At 43.5% G+C, this 21,511-nt stretch overlaps 1 protein-coding gene across 1 annotated transcript in view; it reads right to left on the reverse strand.

Moving 5' to 3' along the window:
- Positions 1-2,191: 2,191 nt before the first annotated feature.
- Positions 2,192-21,511, reverse strand: part of PCDH15 (protocadherin related 15) — a gene marked incomplete at its 3' end in the record, with an annotated part of 345,211 nt that continues 325,891 nt past the window's right edge. The window contains exons 20-22 of the mRNA XM_015820330.2: positions 2,694-2,819; positions 2,407-2,489; positions 2,192-2,284 (exon numbers count right to left, since the gene is read on the reverse strand). Coding sequence (XP_015675816.2) covers positions 2,192-2,284; positions 2,407-2,489; positions 2,694-2,819 — 302 coding nt within the window. The remainder of the gene's footprint in view (positions 2,285-2,406; positions 2,490-2,693; positions 2,820-21,511) is intronic.

A 21,511-nucleotide genomic window follows, 5' to 3' on the forward strand; every position in this document is an offset into this window, starting at 1 on the left:
GGTATGTCTGGCTGATGAAACCAAATAAGGTTAGAAATAGCTATCCCAGTACTCCCTTAATTCTTTGTTAGCAATCCAAATTTTGAAAAACATATATATATATATATATATATATATATATATATATATATATATATATATATATATGTGTGTGTGTGTGTGTGTGTGTGTGTGTGTGTGTGTGTGTGTGTGTGTGTGTTAATAATAATACTAAAAACGTGATCCCTGGGTACATCCATATCAATAAATAAACAAATAAAAGTGAACACCAGGGTAAAATCATTAAACTATAAAAGTTTAATACCAGTTAAACAACCGCCAAGCTTTCGTCAGCTTCCACTGCTGACATCATCAGGGCTTAAGAAGCCAGTCTATGGGAGAGTCTTTTATAGGTTGGATAAGGCCTGCACACGGCCCCTGGACCTCGTCACTGGTCCTGATTGCATAGGCTGCGCTCCAGCGGTGGTTTCCACCCCGCTGGCCATTCTTATCCTGCATTTCCTGCCCGTGTGTGCGCCTTCACACGGTTCATTTCCATTCGGGCTGGGGGTAGATGGAACATTCCCCCCTCCTCTTGCCCTCTTCAGCTGTATCCCCCGCTCCACCTGCCCACGTAGTCCTATCCCCCTGCCCCCTGCAGCGACCGAGTCCACCAGGCTCGGGGTGCCTACTCTCTTCCCTGGAGTCCAGCTGGTCTCAGCTACCTCGTTGCAGTTCCCGTAGGCACTTCCCCCCCTTTTTTCTCTGATCATATCCCCCGTATCTCTTGTATCTCTTGGCGGTCCGCCCTTGTCGTTCTTCCGCTCGCCCCACCTTGGCTGCCTGAGTTCGTTACCCCCCTTCACCACCTCCTTCCCTTCGCTCTCTTCGCCACCCCCCTTCTCCTCACCCCCGCGCCCATCCCCTCTGCCGGCGTTGTCCTGTCTAGATCTTTCCCTCCCCCCTTCCTGTCTGCCATTCCCAGCTCAATCGCCGGCTCTCAGGGGGTTGCTCCGCACTCTCCGTTGGCTCAAGCACATCGGAGCCACGGAGTGGGGTGGTCGGGTCGCTCCTGCAGGACGGCTCGGCAGGGCCATCCTCTCCCTCTCCTCCCTCGTGCGCGACCGAGTAACCATCATTCCGGTGCCTACTCCCTTCCCTGGAGTCCCGCTGGTCCCAGCCACCTCGTTGCCGTTCCCGTGGGCACTTCCCCCCCTTTTTTCTCTGATCGTATCCCCCATATCTCTTGTATCTCTCGGCGGTCCGCCCTTGTCGTTCTTCCGCTCGCCCCACCTTGGCTGCCTGGGTTCATTGCCCCCCTTCATCACCCCTTTCCCTTCGCTCTCTTCGCCACCCCCCTTCTCCTCACCCCCGCGTCCATCCCCTCTGCCGGCGTTTTCCTGTCTGGATCTTTCCCTCCCCCCTTCCTGTCTGCCATGCTCAGCTCGATCGCCGGCTCTCAGGGGGTTATATATATTCAAAATATAAAGTATATATATATATTCAAAATATAATGTATGTGTATATATATATATANATATATATATATATATATACATTAATCCTTTTCCTAAGACTATTTTCGGACTCTGCAGGTATGAACACAAACTGTTTTTTTCATTAATTAGAAATTGCATTATAAATGTTATTACATTTTATTGTAGCAAATGCTATATATGTACATTATGTGCATCTATCCATAAACATAAATATAATTTCAATTTATATGGGTACCTCTCTCAAATACATAATTTAGGGTGGTTTACAACAATTGCAAAGCTATGTAAAAGAATCAGCCATATTAAAACCTACATGAAAAACAATACAACACAACCAGCATCTGAGGTATAAGAAACCCCTTACAACAATCAACATAACCACTCTACCAGACATCCAGATCCCCAAGCTTAGAGATGGAACCACATCTTTAAGCCACTGGGTTGGTGCCAAGCTGATCCTTGAGGGGATTATATTCCAAGGGACGAGTGCCATGACAAAATAGTGTCTCTTCTTGGAACCCAAATCTTTAAAGATGGAATCACATATTTAAGCTGCTGAGTTGGGGCCAAGCAGGTTCTTGACGGGATGATATTCTAAAGCAGTGGTGACGAACCTATGGCACATGTGCCAGAGGGGGCACGCAACGCCCTCTCTCTGGGCATGTGTGCAATCGCCCCAGCACAGAGTTCATCACAGTAGCTTCCGTCTTTACTTTTCCTGTTTCCAATCTCGCCCTCCTTCAGCGGTAGCGAGGTCTGTGGGGCAATGGTGGCTGTATGGGGCCTCTGTATTTTGGTGAAGGTGACTGAGCCAGAACCCATGGAAGTGGAAGAGGGCGAGCTGTTTCTTCAGACTGGAGCTCCCACTACCCCCTCGCCTATGCTATGGCATCAGCAGAGGAACTAGTCGTACTGGTGGGGCACTCACTGAGCGAGCTGCTGCTGGTAATGGAGCCGGGGAAACAGGCCGGGTTGGGGGAGAACTGCTTGTGCTGCTGCCACGAAGCAAAGCTGGTGGGGGAAGGGGGATTAGATCAATGTGCCCTGCTTCCTGGTATCCTGCCGCAGCCATGATGCTTTGCCGAAATCGGCCACAGCACCAGTGGGGTGGCATGACAGGCTGTAGCAGGATACCAGGAAGTGGACAAGTGGGTCCGATCCCCCTTTCCCCACCAGCTTCGCCTTGTGGCAGCGGCACTGGCAGTGCCCCCCAACCTGGCCTGTTTCCCTGGCTCCGTTACAGGCAGCAGCTCCGTCGAGTGGCGCTCTACATAGCCTGTCACTGTATCCACTTTCACTTTTGCTGTTTTCAGTCTCATCCTCCTTTGGTGGTAGCGGGGCCTGTGGGGCGATGGTGGCTATATGGGGCCTCCATATTTCAGTGAAGGCGACTGAGCTGGAGCTCGCTGAGGGAGCTGCTGCTGCTAATGGAGCCAGGGAAACAGGCTGGGTGCTGCTGCCACAAGGTGATGCCAGTGGGGGAAGGGAGATCAGACCCATGCATCCCGCTTCCTGATATCCTGCCACAGCCGTGATGCGGCAGTATTGCCAAAATGCGGCAGTATGGACGCAGCATCAGTGGGGCGATGGGAGAGGCTGCAGCAGGATACTGGGAAGCAGGTGTGTGGGTCCGATCCCATTTCACCTTGTGGCAGCAGCACTAGCAGCTCCCCCACCCCACCCAGCCTGTTTCCCCGGCTCCGCCCCTACAGATGGAGATGGTGGTGAGGGGCTGGGGGACGATGCAGAGCGGCAGCTGTGAGGGGTGTGTGCACGCCAGAGCCCACCCCTACCCACCACCCCCACCAGTGCAAGGATGGGTAGCACAGCTTCAGTTACAGAGCTACTGCCGGCCAGGCCTGGCGATGCAAGGATCACTGCCACCGCCGCCTCCTGCCCAGCCTGCCACATAATAAAGCAGGCAGAACTGCAACTGTCCCTCTCTTCAACCAGCCGCCCACTAACTTGCCGAGGTCCCACATGGCCAGATGCATCCCGGCATGGTTGGTTTCCCTCCTCCCCATCCCGTCCCTCCTGGCCTCGCATCCTTTCCTTTTCCTGGGCACGACCCACTGCATCGCCTCCTCAGCTGTTGGCTGGCTGTCCAGCTCAGAGGTGGCTTCTCTGAACTGCTGGAGGTGGGTGAGGCAGAGCTGCTTTTTGTTTTCTCCTCAGCACAGCTTCTGCAGATCCCCCTCACCTACCCACCTACCCTCTTCCCTTTCACTCTGCTTCCGAGCCTTCTTTGCAGCTCTGGCAACACAGCCACCAAAGAGGCAGGTGGAGTGCCTCTGCCGATGCGGCACTGGAGAGATTGCCCCACCCACCACTGCCCAGATGCCCTTTCTGACCTTCTTTTTTCATCACGTACCTCCCCCTCCCCTACTCTGTCTGTTGCTGGAGGGCTAGCCCGGTATTCGCAGTAGGCTGTGGAGCTCCAGAGCGTGCCGGTTGAGAGGCCGGCAGGCTGTGGCTGCTGACGGACACCATTGGCCCTTATGCACTCGCTGGCCTCTGTGTGCAGGGGCTGATGGTATCAAGGCAGCCCCTGCCTCGCCTTGCCTTGCCCCGCGGCAATGGCACCCCCACCCTGCCCCCTACCTTGCTTCACCCCACAGGATGAGCCTCCTGCCCACTGCCCCACCCTCCAGAGACTCCCCTGGATCTCTCCCAACCCTGCCCGGCCCCCACAGGCGTCCCTCCCCATGAGCAACATCGAGGTAGCCATGGCCACCCAGTCTGCCGTGACCACCACAGCCATGCCCACGCAGCACCCGGCAATAAATAAGTGGCTTTTGGGTTGCAGTTTGGGCACTCAGTCTCTGAAAGTTTTGCCATCACTGTTTTAAAGGATGAGTGCCACGACATAATAATGTCTGTACCTGGAACCCATATCTTTAAAGATGTAATCACATCTTTAAGCCGCTAGGTTGGGGCCAAGCAGGTCGCTGAGGGGATGATATTCCAAAGGATGAGTGCCATGACAGAATAGTGTCTTTTCCTGGAACCCACCACATGACATGTCCTAACAGAGAGAACCTGGACCTGCCTCTTCTGCCAGACCTAATAGAAGGGTAGACGAAACTGGGGCAAGTTGATCCCTCAAGTAACCCAGTCCCATACCATTAGTGCAACTTCTCCAAAAGAAATACATAGAAAAAAAGGAAAAATGACCCCCCCCCCTCCTTAACACAAAAAGCAAAGCTTCAGGAGTGACTTCTATACTCTCCAAAGTTCCTGGTTCCTGGTTTGAAAATCATAACAACATTCCTTGTATCAATGAAGTAAATGATAAGAGACGAAAGAGTGTACTAAAAATGAAGGGGGGGAGCATAGAAGGGATACAAGTATGTAGATAGCAGAAGAACCCCTCCCCATTTGGGTTGGGGCAAGTAAGGTTGGGGCAAGTAGATCCCTGAAGGGATGATATTCCAACTGACTATGCAATATGGAAATTGTGCACAATTTAAACAACCTTTTATTTTTTTCCCTCACGGCCATTATAACCAGAAATGACTCCAAGTTGCTTACACTCTTTACTTTAGTATAACGATTGAAAATCAAATAAATAGTTAAACTATTAATAGCAATTCAATAAAACCATGTTCATAGTCCATCATACACTTATAATATAGAACAGTCAACTGGTGCCACTTCCCTAGGAGCAATACCACAAAGGATCCCTGAAAGAATTAGACCTTGGTTGCTTTCTGGAACTGCACCAATGATGAGATAATCATAATTAATAAGTTGATGCTGTTCCTGGAATGGTATACGTTGTGGAGGAACATTAAAAATAATACCACATAGTTGGTTGCCTTCACATGGATGTAAAACTGAATTGGATTTCTATTGGCTTAGGCCAGGGGTCTTCAAACTTGACCCTTTTATGACTTGTGGACTTCAACTCCCAGAATTCCTCAGCCAGAATGCCTGGCTGAGGAATTCTGGGAGTTGAAATCCATAAGTCATAAAAGGGCCAAGTTTGAAGACCCCTGAATTAGGCCAACAACCTCAAGCAATAAGTATCGATGAAAAAGATCATCTTATGTGATAAATTCATCAAAGCTGAATGATATGCCAACCACAGCATTAACATAAACATCATAATCAACCTGAGAAAGAAGTTGTCATTATGAATAAGGTGGATTATATGTTAAGGAAGTCTAGAAGCAACTGACTAACAACACATATTACCAACTTTTATCCATGGATCCTATAGGAACATATCAGAAGGAACTATGTAATCTGATGAAAGAAATTCCTAAAGACCTACAAGGTTGTGTCTGCATGGAGATTCCGGAGGATCCTTGGCCAGGCATCTTTTAATCTATTTCCTCAAATATGCAAACCAGGCAACACAAACTATCTCTTGTCTCAAGCACTTAGCTCTGAGCTATGAGAGCTAAAATATCAGGTTTCGTGGACTGTGTACTCAGATCTCTTCCCCTCCCTTCACTCCATGCCCACCTCAACCCAATTTAAATCCTACATCACTTTAACCATTCTGTACATTTGTAGTTCACCAAAACATCTATTGTGCCTTCTAAATTTTTTTTGCTAATCTGAAAAGCTACTACTGGACTCTTGTTTTTGGCTATCATAGATTAACAAATTCTTAAATCAGCATTTCTCAGCCGTACTGACTTTAAGATGTGTGGACTTCAACTGTGGCTGGGGAATTCTGGGAGTTGAAGTCCATATATCTTTAAGTTGTTAGGTTTGAGAAAAACTGTCCTAGCATATAACTATTAAACAGTATAATGGAGAAGATATATTGCAATGAATTATACAGATGTCTGTCTTTTAAATGAATTGGGAACTATAGGTACAGTAATCCAATATTTTTCTTTGTTTTATTATATATCAGTACCATTCCTGTTTTATGCTACGTCAGCTGCTTAATTCTGGTTTTATTTTTTACAGAGTGGGACAAATTAGCTTGAATTTGATTTATTTCATTCTGTCATTTTATCCATGTGACATCTGCCCTATCCAGATTCTGCAGAAACATGCAACCTTTAAAAACATAGCATATACAGTACCCACAGAATACTAAAGTACAAGAGTACAAAAATTAATCTACGACTTGCAATTTCTGGCAATATATACATTTTAAATAAATACTCTTCAGTAACACTTTTGATTTTGGGACAAATTTACAAATTTGTAGATTTTTTATTTTTATTATGCTATAAATCTTAATATATTGTATTGTTTCCATACAGTGTTAATTATTTGTGGTTAAAGTGTTTCTGTAATCTTATCAAGTACCCAGCATACATCCTTGGGTTGACTTAGATCAGGGGTGTCAAACTGCTGGCCCACGGGCCAGATGCGTCATGCCAAAACTGCACCCACCCCATTGCCAGCAATGGAAAAAAAGTCGCGATACATCGTGACACATCACATGATGTTGTGAGTTTGTCAAGAGAAAAGGCAGATCAATTCTTTCATCATTTCTTGTTCCATTGCCAAAACTATTTGTTAAACTCATGTGAAATAGAACAATAAAATCTGTGTCAGCTAAGGGTATGAGAGTATACTTCTCATTTAGAAGGATTGATGATCACTAAGTTGTATTTCCTATATAGAATATATGTATAAAATTATATTCAATATTTTTTTTTAAAAAAATACAACACTGCAGTTTTGCTAATAAACTGGCTTTTACTATCGCCATTATCCCTTTATGTTGCCTTAAGTAAATCATTTAAAAAATCATCTTGTTTTTGTTGTAAACACTAACCAATTTAGCACATTAATTCAGTAAGAGGGCTTATACCCCTATGCAGGGCTTTTTTTCTCATAGAACGCCCAGAACAGAGTTCTGGCACCATTTTTGGATGGAACCTTATAGGGTAGGCAAGGCGGGTTGTATGACGTGTGTGAGTTCTGGCACTTTTTTTTTTTTTTTTTTTAGAAAAAAAGCACTGCCCCTATGGCAAAGAAACACTTAGGATATGCAAAAATTGGCTCATCAGATTGCATACTCATTCCAAAATAATTGCTATGAAAAATAAGTATAATACAATGGGACCTTTGGCACTTTTAAATAACAGTATTTTACTGAAGTTATTAATTTATTGCCATGTTTCCATGTCAATATGAATGGGATCTGAGGCAGAAAATGATATTTTCAAAAGTATTATTTGTTAGATTTACAATCTGTCTTTTTCTAGGAACTCATCACACTGAAAATGAATTGCTCATTGCCAAGCAGTTTAATGACATATTGCAAGGATGTAAAATTGAAGATTGGTATGGTAGCAGATGCTGTTCAAAAGTGTTTAGTGGAAAACAAGCTCTTTCCATCAGAAAGGAAACTGCCCAAACAGCTGAGGAATAAAAAATCAGATCCTAATTGATGATTTTGGAAAAGTGTAAGTGAAGGAAGACCAATTTGAAAGTATCTTGGATTATTATAAGATGACATTTGACTCTGTCATAAGTTTGGATAATCAAGTCCCTAGAAATAACAGACATAGAAGCATCAGAAGCTTTGTGCAAAGATCAATGACTTGCTGGTCAATAGAGATAGATTGGGAGAGGTTAATATCAAGAGAGCAATCTTCCAAGGAGACTCACTCTCACTTTTAGTATTTGTCATTGCACTCATTCCTTTGTCAACAATACTGAACAAGTCACACTATCAAATATCAAAAACATTTGCCAGGCTCTCTTACTTCATTTACGTCAATGGCCCTCAACCCTTGTTGCTTGGTGACCCAACTGGGGGGAAAAGGGGAACTGGACCGCATGAGCGGCATGCTGGCATCATGGGCATGCACATACCCCTTGTGCGACTGGCAGGGCGGAACACATGAGCGCATGCAGCCCTTTTGTGAGTGGAGGGCTGCTGAGCATTCGCGCAGCTTGACTTGCACGAGTGGGGGGGCAGTACACACACACACACAAAAGTGTCCATCAGCCCGCTGCTTGTGCAAGTTGAACTGTATAGGCTCTGGCCAGCCACTCATGTGGCTCAATTCCAAATAGTCCATGGCCCGGTAGTGGGCTGTGGCCTGGATGTTGGAGACCCCTGCTTTACATGGATGATCTGAAGATATATGGAAAACACCATCTGAAATAGAATCACTGCTCAACACTGGCCATAAATACAGCCAAGATATTGCAATGAAATTTGGTAATCTTTATCATGCAATAGGGGAAAAGTAGACAAAACAGAAGGAATTGAGATATCCTATTTCCATACCCTATGGAGATAATATCAAGAGATTGGATGAAGAAGATCACTATAAGCTCATAACATCAAGCATACTGAAATCAAGAAGAAGTTTAGAAGTGAGAGTGAAGATCTGAAAGTTGAAACTTAGTGGTGGAAATACCATCAAGGCAATTAAGACAACTCGACAATTCCAACCATTAGCTACACAGTTAGAATAATGAACTGGACTCAAACAGAACTAAAAGCATTGGATAGGATAGGAAGACCAGAAAAATAATAACAATGAATCATGCCCTTCATCCATACAGTGATGTTGACAGACAATATCTACCAAAGAGCATTGGTGGGTATGAAATGTTGCAAATACATCAGACAGTTGAACAACAAAAAGGGACATTGGAAGAACATCTGAAGGACACTGAAGCACTGAAGTTAATATACCATGAAGACTTACTGAATTCCAGAAATATCAAACTGGCTTATAAGTCTGCTGAGGATTCCATCGATCAAGGAAATCTAACTAATGGTGTCCAGGAGAAGAGCCTTTTCTGCTATGGCTCCAACCCCCTGGAATATCATGTCCCCTGAGGTGAGATCTGCTGATTGGCCTATGGCCCTGGTGGAAGCATCCCATGTTAGAAGTAGTTAGTAGTGTAGGAAGAAAATCTCACTCCCACCCCATTCTGGTTTCTAATTTATTTAATCTTTGTTCATTTTGATAGTTGATGTTTTATTGCTTTAATGTTTTGTATTCTTACTGTTATGATATAGTGACAGTGAGATGGGTGGCATATAAATGTAATAGATAGCTAGATAGCTAGACACATAGATCAAATGAAGAATAGAAAAGAGACATGGCAAGACAAAGTATTACATGGCCAATACATAAAAAATTAGCAGGCAAAGCAGATAACAAAACCTGGCAATGACTAAGGGCAGGAAAATTGAAAAAAGAGACAGAGGGACTAATTCCGGATGCACAAGACAAAACCTTAAGAACAAATGCATATAAAGTCAGAACTGAGAAGACGGAAACAGACAGTAAATGCCATCTCTGCAAAGAAGTTGGACAGCCTGATTACTATTGCAAGAAGATCACACAGACTTCAAACAATGCAAACAAGAGCTTATGGGACCACAAATCCGATAAAGTAATAGATGAAGAAGCCAACATGCTCTGGGACTTTAGAATTCAAAAAGATAGGCACCTGCCACGTCACACACCGAACTTAATACATGTTGATAAGAAAAACAAGAAAGTTTAGAAAATGGACATTGCATTTCCTGGAGACAACAGAATAGAAGGGAATTTCTCCAAGGGAATTGGAGAAAAGTACACAGACCTGCAAACAGAAGTAGAATGATTGTGGTGAAGGAATGCAAAGATAGTACTGATAGCAATAGGCATCTCGGATGAAGTTCCAAAACACATGGAGAACCAATTAACACCACTGTCATTGACAAAACCGCCATCAGTCAATTGCAAAGTGGCTTTACCTGGAAAAGCTTACATCCTGTGACCATACTTTTAATGTTATTTAACAACAATATTGACTTCCGATTCCGGTTCGCGGAACTGGCGGTCGTGCGAAGAGAGCCGTCTCTTCGCTGGCCGGTTTTTCTTCGCTGGTAGACCCTGAATAGGGTTGAAAGTTGCCCTGGAGGGGCAACCACCATTGAGGAGGCTCCTTGCTGACTGCGGGAGGGTGGCAGCTCCTTCCGTGGTCCAAGGCAGCTCTTTAGGGCTGACGGAGCAAAGATCGCCTAGTAAGATGGCCGATCACTTAGCCGCACCAGTCGAAAGTCACAAGAACATCTAAGCGAAAAGAACCACCATGGAAGATCCGGGTGAGACCCTTTCCTGCCTCTCCTTTTCTTATTTACCCCTATGAAAAGCCCTTTTGGAATTATTTCCCTTTTTTGAAAAAGCAGCATTCGCCTATGTGGGAAGATAAGCTTAGAACAAAGGGAAAAAAATAAACAATTAACTTTAACGACTAGGTTTAATTTTGGACACCTTGGGGTCCCGAAAAAAATCCTTTCATAGAATTTCAACATTCTATTTACTTGGAGAATATTGTCTTTTTTATTTCTTTAATTGGAAATTTTTTTTATTGGGGTCTGGGAAAAGACTTCATAACTTACTGGGGACATCTTGTGGCAAAAATAGTTACTGCAATTGCAATTGCTGTTTCTTTTCCCCTTTGATTTTGAGGCTGACACTGACCTTCAAATTATCATAAAAGGGAAAAGATAAACAAGCCGAATTGCTGGATGATGAAACTAACTGTTAGAAATTGTGGAGGTGGATATTTACTGACTGCTATTAAATACCGCCTCCACTAAAAGACTAAAGGTTTTAATCACCACTGCCATGAAGGAATTCTATCTACATCTTAACTACAAGCTCATATTGGAAAAAAATCTTGAAACGACTGAGCAAATGGATTCCAGAATGAAAGAGATTATTTGGGGATGACAGATTAAAGCTCAAACCTTAACTGAGCAATCTACAGGCCAAGAAATAGTAGAGGAGGAACAGACTAACACTCAAGAGGCCTGTACCGAACACCGTGCACAATTTAATGAGATGGAGGAACTTGATTCACATCTTACTTATGAATGTATAGTGGAAAAAACCTTTGAAATTACTGACCAAATGAATTTCAGGATGGAAACCAAAGAAATTGTCCCAAAACTGCTAACTGAGCCCCAGACACCAACTGATTTCTTTACAGTTCAAAAAATAACAGAAGAAGAACAAACCAACACTAAAGAGGACTTTATACTACTCTACATACAACCTACTGAGATCTTTGATGATTCAAAAGTGACTTTAACCAAACCATACGTAACTTCAAAACCAACAGGAACCGATGCTCAGATACGAACCGTTGAGAATTGTGATAATTTTGACAATCAATTACCAATTACAATGTTGGATATGACTGTTTGTGCCAATCAGTTTGACCAAATACTGAGATTTGAATCTTTAGGACAGCAATGGATTTATTACAAAGGAACCAGCCCATTAAAATTGATAATGGGATGCTCTCCTTTGATTCAAATGATACTTCAAGGAATGAAGGGAGACCTATTTGTTGACGCAGAGGCTCTCTTATGGAAACCTGCTCGGCACAAAAAGAAAGCTAGAGTAAGATATAAAAATGGGAGTTAAAACTATATTTATGGACTGAAAAGTTTTTTTAGAGACATGGACTGATTTAATGTTTAGGATTTAGATCTATAACTGAGGTAAAAATTATTGGTTAGACTGTAGTTTGGAATTGTAACATGAAAAAGGTTTTAAATGAACTATTAGGATAAGAAATAGAACATATAAGTGAAATAGAGTAAGAATGTATTTTTTGGAATAACATGTTTACTTTAGGTACGATAATTACTTCGTAATGGAATGAGAACAAGGAAATGGATTGTGATAATGGAAGATATGGTATTAATAAAGGAGGAGGTATTAGAATAGAAAACAGAATATATTTGGGAAATCTAATAGTGTAATTGTTGGAATAACATGTTTATCTTAGATAGTATAATTAGTATGTTATAAAAGGAGGGAAATTAGGGATACCCGAAATGTAAACAATATACCTAGTTAAGGCTAAATTGGAATATGGTAATTGGAAATTAATAAAGCTTAAAAACAGGATTTGGATTTGTATAGGTAAAATGCCATTGATAATTTTATTGACTGTTTGAATTTTATTTAGAAATGTATTACTTTGAATACGTTACATTAACTGAGAGAAACAGACAGGGAACTTTTAAGGAGCAAATTTGAGTTGTATATTTATGACTTTGTGTTTTTTTTTTTGTTTTTTTGGGGGGGATAACCGATTACCCCATCACCATGCTGGTTCCTAAGCACCTTGATGTAAAAATTGAAAAATCAATAAAACTTGTTTTTTAAAAAACCCAATATGTGCCTATTCCAAGTCATTGGGAAGAAGCCAATAGGTCAGTGGTGTCAAACTCAATTTCATTAAGGGCCACATCAGCATTGTGGTTGCCCACAAAGGGCCAGTTTCATGTAAGACTATGTACCATATTAGTTCAGGAGTGCATTATGTCTAAGATGTGGGCCAAACAGGATTAACATTTCAAATATGAACAAATATTTCAAATACATCTGCAAAAACAAATTTAAAACAAAGAAAAAACATAAGCTATTTAATTCTCTCTCTCATGCCATTGTGTCCAAGCTGGATGTTTGGCATCTTTTCTTGTCTACAAGTTCCTTCACGTTTGAGGTTAGATTCTGAGATGTGGAAACTCTCAGGAGAGAGTGGGAGGGTGTGCATCAGTGAGAAGACTTCTGTGTACGTTTTTATTCACTTTCATCACAAACAAAAGTTGCTCACACAGGTATGTACTACCAAACATGCAGAGCATTCAAACAGCTTGTACGTGGAGTTGGTGTCAGAATCCAATTATATTTCATTTCTAGATATCTACTATGGAAAAACCCCATTTCTGCTCTCTCTGGATTCTGTCATACTATGAAGGGGAAGGGGGATGAGCAGGGGGGTTTTATGGCTCACACTTCCTTCAGTAAACTACAAAAGGACTGGATGTTGATTCCCATCAAAAGGACTGACCATAACAATATGGCCATTGCCTTTCATCTACTCAGCTCTCTGAAGTTTTCCTTTTTGCCGGCAGTGAGGGAAAAGGGGGGGAACAAGGCAATGCCTGGAATCTGGGAAAAGAGGATAAGTGATTGTCGCCGGAAGAACTGTGGGATGGGGGCTGCTTGGGAACACTTAAAACATTGAGGGAGGGAGAGAACTCCTCAGATCCTGTCTAGAATGCATGCAACCATCTTCTCTTAATAAAGATGCCTGTTGGAAGAGATATTCCAAGAGTTCTGTCTTCTTAAGATGTAAAGTGGGGTGGGTCCTTACAGTTGGGGCATCATTTTAGGAATGATTCTGGTGAACTGTGTGGGCTCTATAGAATCATACTTTGCCTTAAGTGTGCTGTTATATTGGAGTTCTAACAGCTCTATCTGGATGTTTACAGGTGCTTTCTCCACATCAACTGCAAATGGATTACTGAACAATCCAAAATTGAACTTCTATGCTTCACAGCTAACAAAGTGACGTGTAAACTCCATGTGAAGTGTGCTCAGTTTATCAGCAAAACGAGCATCTGAGAATACAATGGTGGAGACTTGGTTTATGATTGTTTGGCAACAGGGAAAGTGACCGAAGTTTCCTTGCTGCATCTGAATCTCCCACAGTTGCAGCTTAACATGAAAGGTTTTTACTGCACTATACATGTCCATGATCACACAGTCCCATCCCTTTAGCTGAAGGTTTAGTGCAGTGAGATGCTTAGTTATGTCACACAGAAAAGCTAACTCACACAGCCACCTTTCATCCCGCAGTACTGTGGAGCCTTTTCCTTTACTTTCCATGAACTAACAGATTTCCTTATGCAACTCAAAAAAATCTGTTGATTTTTTATCTATTGACCACTTTTTTATGACTTGGCCATTGCACCTCTGTATGATAGGGCAGATCACCAAGTTCAGAATGTATTTTCTCCAGAAAAGACTTAAATTGACAGTGATTTAAACCTTTGGCTCTTATAAAGTTAACTGTCTATGTTAGAGTGCTCATTACATGTTCCATCTTCAGGGCTTTGCTGCATAGTGTTTCCTGGTATATGATGCAGTGATATGCTGTCAGCTCACCTGTGCAATTCTCGCTCTTCATCTTCTTTCGCATCCTTCCCACTAATCCACTCTTTTCCCTGCACACTGAAGGTGCTCCATCTGTTGTCAGCCCAGTAAGTTTGTCCCAGGGCAGTTTCATGTCATTTACACATTTAGATACTGCTTCAAATATGTCTTTTCCTGTGATAGTGCCATGCATTGATTTCATATTCCAAAATTCCTCTGTAATGCATAAACTTGAGTCTACTCCATGGATGAAGACTGTCAGTTGTGCCGTGTCAGTGATGTCAGTATTCTCATCCACAGCAAGGGAATATACAATGAAATCTTTTCCCTTTTCAATCAACTGTACTTGTAAATCAATGGCAAGCTCACATATCTGATCAGCATGATCAGTATTTCTGCTTAGGCTTACATTAAAAAATGCTTGCTTTTGGTTTGGACATAAGACTTTGCACACTTTAATCATGCGATGCTTCAAAAACTCCCCTCTGTAAATGGCTGGACGGATTTAGCTATCTCTTCTGCCACTATAAAACTAGCTTTCACAGCAGCTTCACTTTGTGATTTTGCTTTTTTGAACATATGCTGCCATGACATCAGACTGTTTTTAAACTCTTCCACCTTCTTTAGCTTTTGCTGTATGTCCAGGTTTTTGTACTTGTCCTGATGTTTTGTCTCATAGTATGCCATCTCATGTTATATTCTTTAAGTACAGCCACATTAACTCTACAAACAAGGCACATGGTCTTATCTTCAGTGTCAACAAGCAGGTACTTTGCCTCCCACCTCTTTTGAAAGCACCTGTTTTTAAAGTCCACTTTCTGTTTGGCCAGTTTTGGGGGTTTAAATATCATGCAGGTCTTCTTCATGGCAGATGTTTTTATATATGGAGTATGAGACTGCACAGAAAGCTCAAAGTCCCAGGTGCTGTGTGAGGTGAGCAGTTGTGAGCGCTCTAGGTATCTACTCTGGAGGCTTAGTAGGATGCTGTGAGTCCAGATCTTCTGGAGGTATAAGGGGGCTGCACTCTTTAGGTCCCAATAACCTGAGGCTGGAGAGTCTGAGCAGTAGAGAGACTGAGCTGCAGATCTCTTGTTTGGTGTGGCAACAGCAGATTCGAAGGAAGCGTGTGAACTTCAGCAGCATGTGGCTCGGGCCTGGGCCCAGCACGCACAAGCCTCCCATCTCATTTGGGGAAAAGTCTGTGAGGCAAGCGGCTACTTGTGGCAAAGTGCAGCACAGACGAAGGAAGAGGAGGAAGGAAAGGTGGTGAGGCAGGGAGGGGTGAGAACTGAAGAATCACATGACCCGAGCGCCTTCCATCCTTTCTCTTTCCTTCCCTCCCCAACCACTTGCTCTCAGGCAGAGGGTGCTTTAGCCATGCCCGCCCGCCCCTGCGGTTACTGCTGCCCTGTGCACAGTTCCACGCATTGGAGTGGCTCCCAGTGCCTGTCCTCTGCTAGCGCTGCTGCCACTGACAAGACACCCAAAATAGTGAGAAGGTAACTACTCAATCACCTCCTCCTACTAGTCTGCTTGTGGGCCAGATCTAAACACATCATGGGCCTGATCTGGCCCGTGGGCCTTGAGTTTGATGTGTCTGCAACAGGTGGACAAAAGATACCAAATCTGGTCTAAACGGCTAGCTGTGCAGCCAACCATAATATTAAAAAATAATACTATTTTCATTAACCATTAGGCCATATCAGAATACAAAATACACAACCATTCTAAGACCATGTATATTAACAAAATAATGTGCAACAAAGTAGTGTAAAAGTTATTGTTCGTCCATCGATTTCGATGAAGACCTTGACATCTTATGGATTATGGGCCATTAGCGGTGTGTCCGTAGATGGCTGATGAGACTGATGTTAGCACGGAATGTTCTGCCACATACTGAACAGAGAAATGTGGACACTATTGCTTCAGCATTTGCAGCTCTGGCTTTACGGAATGCTCGCTTCTCTTGTACCAAGATTGTCCTTCTGTGTTCATATGTCTGGCAACCCTGGTAAACCAGGGTACGCCCTGTCGGTCGATCATGCGCCAAAAATTCCCAAGAGATGGTGTCGATATCCAGGGACTTGAGAGATGCTTTCAGCGTCTTTGTACCGCTTCTTTTGTCCCCCATGCGATCGCTTTCCTTGAGACAGCTCACCATAGAAGAGCTGTTTAGGGATGCGATGGTCTGGCATCCTTACAATGTGAAAAGTAGAACTAAAAGGAAATACAAATCTTATTTCTGGGTCTTTCTTACAATTTACCCTAACCAGATCCACATGCAGTTTTCAATTACCGCATATACTCGAGTATAAGCCGAGTTTTTCAGCACATTTTTTGTGCTGAAAAATGCCCCCCTCGGCTTATACTTGAGTCAATATTTTTCCCCAGTTCTTTGTGGACTTACAATATCCGAACACCGTTTAAAGAGACGTCGAAGGAAGACGGTGCCCAACTGCACGCCTTTCCCCCTTGGCGGGGTGGTCTTTTGCAAAGTCTTTTGCTCGGATATTGTAAGTCCACAGCAGCGCGGGCGGCAGCAGCAGCGGCGGCTTCTCCCGCTCCGAATCCCAGGCTGGAGTCAAGCCCTTTTCAAAAGCGCCGGCTCGGGAGCGAAAGCAAAAGGGGCAGGGGAGTGGGGCTTCGTTCACGCGCGGATCCCCTACGCTCGTATTTATTTACCGTATTATGCCCCGGCTGGCGGCGTCGGCAATGAGCTGGGCGGCTGCGGCGGCAATGAGCTGGGCGGCTGCGGAGGCGGAAGGAACACGCTGGGCGGTGGCGGCGGCAATGAGCTGGGCGGCTGGGACCGCCAGCTGAACGCCGCCGCAGCCGCCCAGCTCATTGCCGCTGCCACCGCGCTGCGGCAAACTGGGCGGCTGCCGCGGCTGCCGCAGCAGCAATCAGCTGGGCAGCTGCGGCGGCGGTGGCGGCAATGAGCTGAGCGGCTGGGACCGCCAGCCGAACGCCGCCACAGCCGCAGCCGCCGCAGCCACCCAGCTCATTGCCGCCGCCGCTGCCGCCGCGGCGAACTGGGCAGCCGGCAATGAGCTGGGAATTTTTTTTCCAAACTAGACCTAAGGGAAGCTTACTATCGCGTGAGAATTAAGGAAGGGGATGAATGGAAGACCGCATTTAACTGCCCAATGGGATGCTACCAATTCAAAGTCTTGCCATTTGGATTACAAGGGGGCTCCACAGTATTTATGCAATTAATCAATGATGTTCTAAGGGAGCACCTATTTAAGGGGGTCCTGGTTTCCTTAGACGACATTCTTATCTTCACTGAATCAAAAGAGGAACATGTCAACCTAGTCAGAGCGGTTTTAAAGAAACTGCGTACCGCCTACCTATATGCCAAATTATCAAAATGCGAATTCCACCAGGAAAAGATAGACTACCTAGGTTATCGCATATCCCCACAGGGCATTGAAATGGACCCAGGGAAGGTCAGAGCAGTATTAGAATGGGCACCACCCCGCACAAGAAAGCAACTGCAAAGTTTCCTGGGCTTCGCAAACTTTTACCGCCAATTCATCCCCTCATTTGCTCAGATAGCCCTGCCCCTCATGAACTTACTAAAAATGAAGGGAGCATCCTCAGTAAAACCTAGCTAGCCACTAACATGGACAATGGAGTGCCAAGCGGCATTTGAGAGATTAAAGAGACTTTTTTCTGCCAAACCAGTACTGAGGCACCCAGATATGGATAAGCCCTTCGTAATACAGGCAGATGCAAGTGATGTGGCAGTGGAGGCTGTACTATTACAAGAAAACGATGAAAAAGTATTGCAACCCTGTGTATATACATCCAAGAAACTCACCGAAATGGAACAGCGCTGGCCTGTGTGGGAGAAAGAGGCATACGGGATACATTGGTCATTACTCATGTGGCACCAGTTCCATGAAGGCAATAAAATCTCTTTCCAGGTGTGGACAGACCACAAAAATTTGGAAGCTTTGAAAACACCCAGGAAGCTCAACCCCAAGCAAGCACGCTGGTCCCAGCATTTTCACCAATTCCACTTCACGCTGAAGCATTTGCCGGGGGGGCAATGCCCCAATATAACAGCATGCGAGTCACCGACTCTAAACCGATGATGGTAGAATCACAACTGGCAGTGCCAGTAACCACCAGATCCCAAGCTAAATTAAAACCACAGCTGGGCAGCCAAACTGGAATTGAATTCTGGAAAAGTTTGGAAACAGATAAATGGTTCCAGAAAAATAAACACGTGTGCACAATGAAAGATGGGCTGCCTTGGGTGGGGGAAAAGTTATATATACCAACAACCCAAAGAGTCACATTCATGCAGCTTTGCCACGACACAAAATCAGCAGGGCATTTTGGATTTGTCAAAACATTACACTTAATTAAACGGCAATTTTGATGGGCATCCATGAAAAAGGACATAGAAAGTTACTTGGCCAGCTGCCCAAAGTGTGCAACTGCCAAGAGGTTGCAAGGGAAATTGGCTGGACTATTACAAACAGTGGCAAATCCCTCAGCCCCATGGAGGGAAATAGCCATGGATTTTATAGTGGAATTACCAGAAAGCAATGGGAATACTGTTGTCTGGACAGTCACGGACTTGTTTTCCAAACAGGTGCACTTTATCCCTTGCCAAAAGATTCCCAACGCAAAAGCCTTAGCGAAACTTTTCATCCAGCATATTTACAGATTGCATTGGGCACCCCATCGCATCATATCTGATAGGGGAGTGCAATTTATGTCTGCATTTTGGAAGGAATTTTTATCCCTCTTAGGAACCACTCAGGGACTGACATCTAGCCATCATCCACAGGGAGATGGACAAGCAGAACGTTATAACTCAGTACTTGAGCAATACTTAAGATGCTTTATTAATTTCCAGCAGTCTGATTGGATGGACCTACTCCCTTTTGCAGAAGTTGCCTACAATAATGCAGTTCACTCCAGCACAGGTTACACTCCTTTTCAAATAGCTACCGGTCAAAGTTTCAACCCCATGCCAGAACTAACCCCAAACGAACCGGTGATCCCATCACTGAAAGAATGGATGGAACAATTACAAAACACCTGGCCAATAGTTAGAAAAGCATTAGATGAAGCCAGACATGCATATAAAAACAAGCTAATAAAAAAAGGGTTGAGCCTACACCATTCATCAGATGAGAAATGTGTACTTATCTAAAAAATACCTAAAATCCCTACAACCCTGTAAAAACCGTGGACCAAAATATATAGGGCCTTTTCCAATTAAAAGAATCATAAACTCAGTAACAGTAGAATTAGAATTACCCAAAAATCTTAGGCAAATACACCCAATTTTCCACTGCAGTTTGCTGAAAAGAGAAGTTCAGTCACCCTTACGGCCAAAAATCCCCACCACCACCTCCAATCATGGTGGAAGGCGAACAACACTTCGAGATAAAGGAAATCCTAAACTCTAGGAGATATCATGGAAGAACTCAATACCTAGTAGCATGGAAACACCTCCCTGCCTCACAAAATGAGTGGGTCCATAAACGTCATGTCAGAGCCCCGAAGCTATTAAAGAAGTTTCACACAGAGTATCCTAACAAGCCAGACTAACTTTTATACCTGTTTTGTTTTCTTTACAGGTGGATCTCTCTTATTTTTAAGGAGGGCAGGATGTCAGAATCCAATTAAATTTAAATTCTAGCTACCTACTCTGAAAAAACATCCATTTCTTACTCTTTGTGGATTCTGTCATACTACAAAAGGGGAGGAGGGAGCAAGGGGGTTTTGAAAGCATGGAAGATAAAATTGCATGTGTCAACTGTGACTTCAAGGCAATAATTAATTCAGGTCAGCATACTGGGGTATACAGAGCTCTGTCTGATTTTCAGTATCAAATGAATTTTGAGGTTTTGAGGTTGAGAGAATGTTTGCCGATGAGGCCAGTCTTCTTTGTGCCAAATCAACATTTACTGCTCTGGAGTCATTACATTAAGCATTGAAAGACTTGTAAGTTGACTCCAGAGGATAATGAATATGTTCACTGTAATGGAACGATCTCATGAGTTTCAAAAGAGACAGTGAATCAATTACTTGTAAGGTAACCTTCTGTGGATTTGGAACAGCTTACCTAGTTTCTAGCAGTCCTTCTGGGCAAGATGCTTAAGCAAAAAATGTTACATATTTGTGTTCTGTTATGTATTGTATTATTCTATTGTAGGTCTGGTTTTTCACACTAAGACAAACATTGGTTGACTTGGGGGATGACATCAAGAAGTCAGAGAGCCAGTTTGATCTAGTGGTGAAGGCACTGGGCTAAAAAGTAGGAAACTTGAGTTCTAGTTCTGCCCTAGGCATGAAAACTGGCTGTGTGACTTTGGGCCAGTCACTTTTTCTCTGTCTAACTCATCTCACAGGGTTGTTGTTGTTGGGAAAATAGGAGGAGCAAGGAGTGTGAGAAAGATTCACTCCCTTGAATTGTTTATAAAAATAGTAAAGCTGGGATAAAAATAACTCTAAAAATAAGTCAGGAAAAATGCAGCTCTCTTACCTTCTTTCTTCATTGATTGTGGCAGAGTTTCTCAACCTTGGCAACTTGGTAATGCTGGCTGGGGAGTTCTGGGAGTTGAAGTCCACATATCAGAAAGTTCCCAAGGTTGAGAAACATTGTATTATGTAGAAACAGAAGAAATAAGATTACAGTCAATCAAAGTTTCGAAGCCCAAGGTCATACTGTGCAGAACTTCTCTCAAGTGTTTCTGATTTCTGCTGTACATTCAAAAGGGTCTATTTTATCCAATGAAACTTATTACTTATAATGCCACCTAGACCTGATGATGAAGGACCATCAATATTTTCATAAAATTCAAGTGAAGCGTTAGAAATACAAAATTAGTGTCTGACTGTGATAATAAACGGAAAGCCAATAAACTGAAATTCACATTCAGAGAAGATGAAGAGTCATTCATTCTGCACTAGCAGGGGTGCAATTTCCATATAGGAACAAGCTTGTTACTTGTGCAATTTTTAATCCAGCCAGAAGCATATGTTTCTTTAGTAACATAAAAAGCACGTTGTGCTTTTTTTTATTAACTTAACTTGGTTTGTCAACTATAAGCCCACCTGATGGAGCTAATTTGGCAACATTTATCCATGCCTTTTATCTTGCAGGTTAGACTA

This window comes from Protobothrops mucrosquamatus, unplaced genomic scaffold, assembly GCF_001527695.2.
Source record: "Protobothrops mucrosquamatus isolate PMUCROS unplaced genomic scaffold, P.Mucros_1.0 scaffold1121, whole genome shotgun sequence".
Lineage (NCBI taxonomy): Eukaryota > Metazoa > Chordata > Lepidosauria > Squamata > Viperidae > Protobothrops > Protobothrops mucrosquamatus.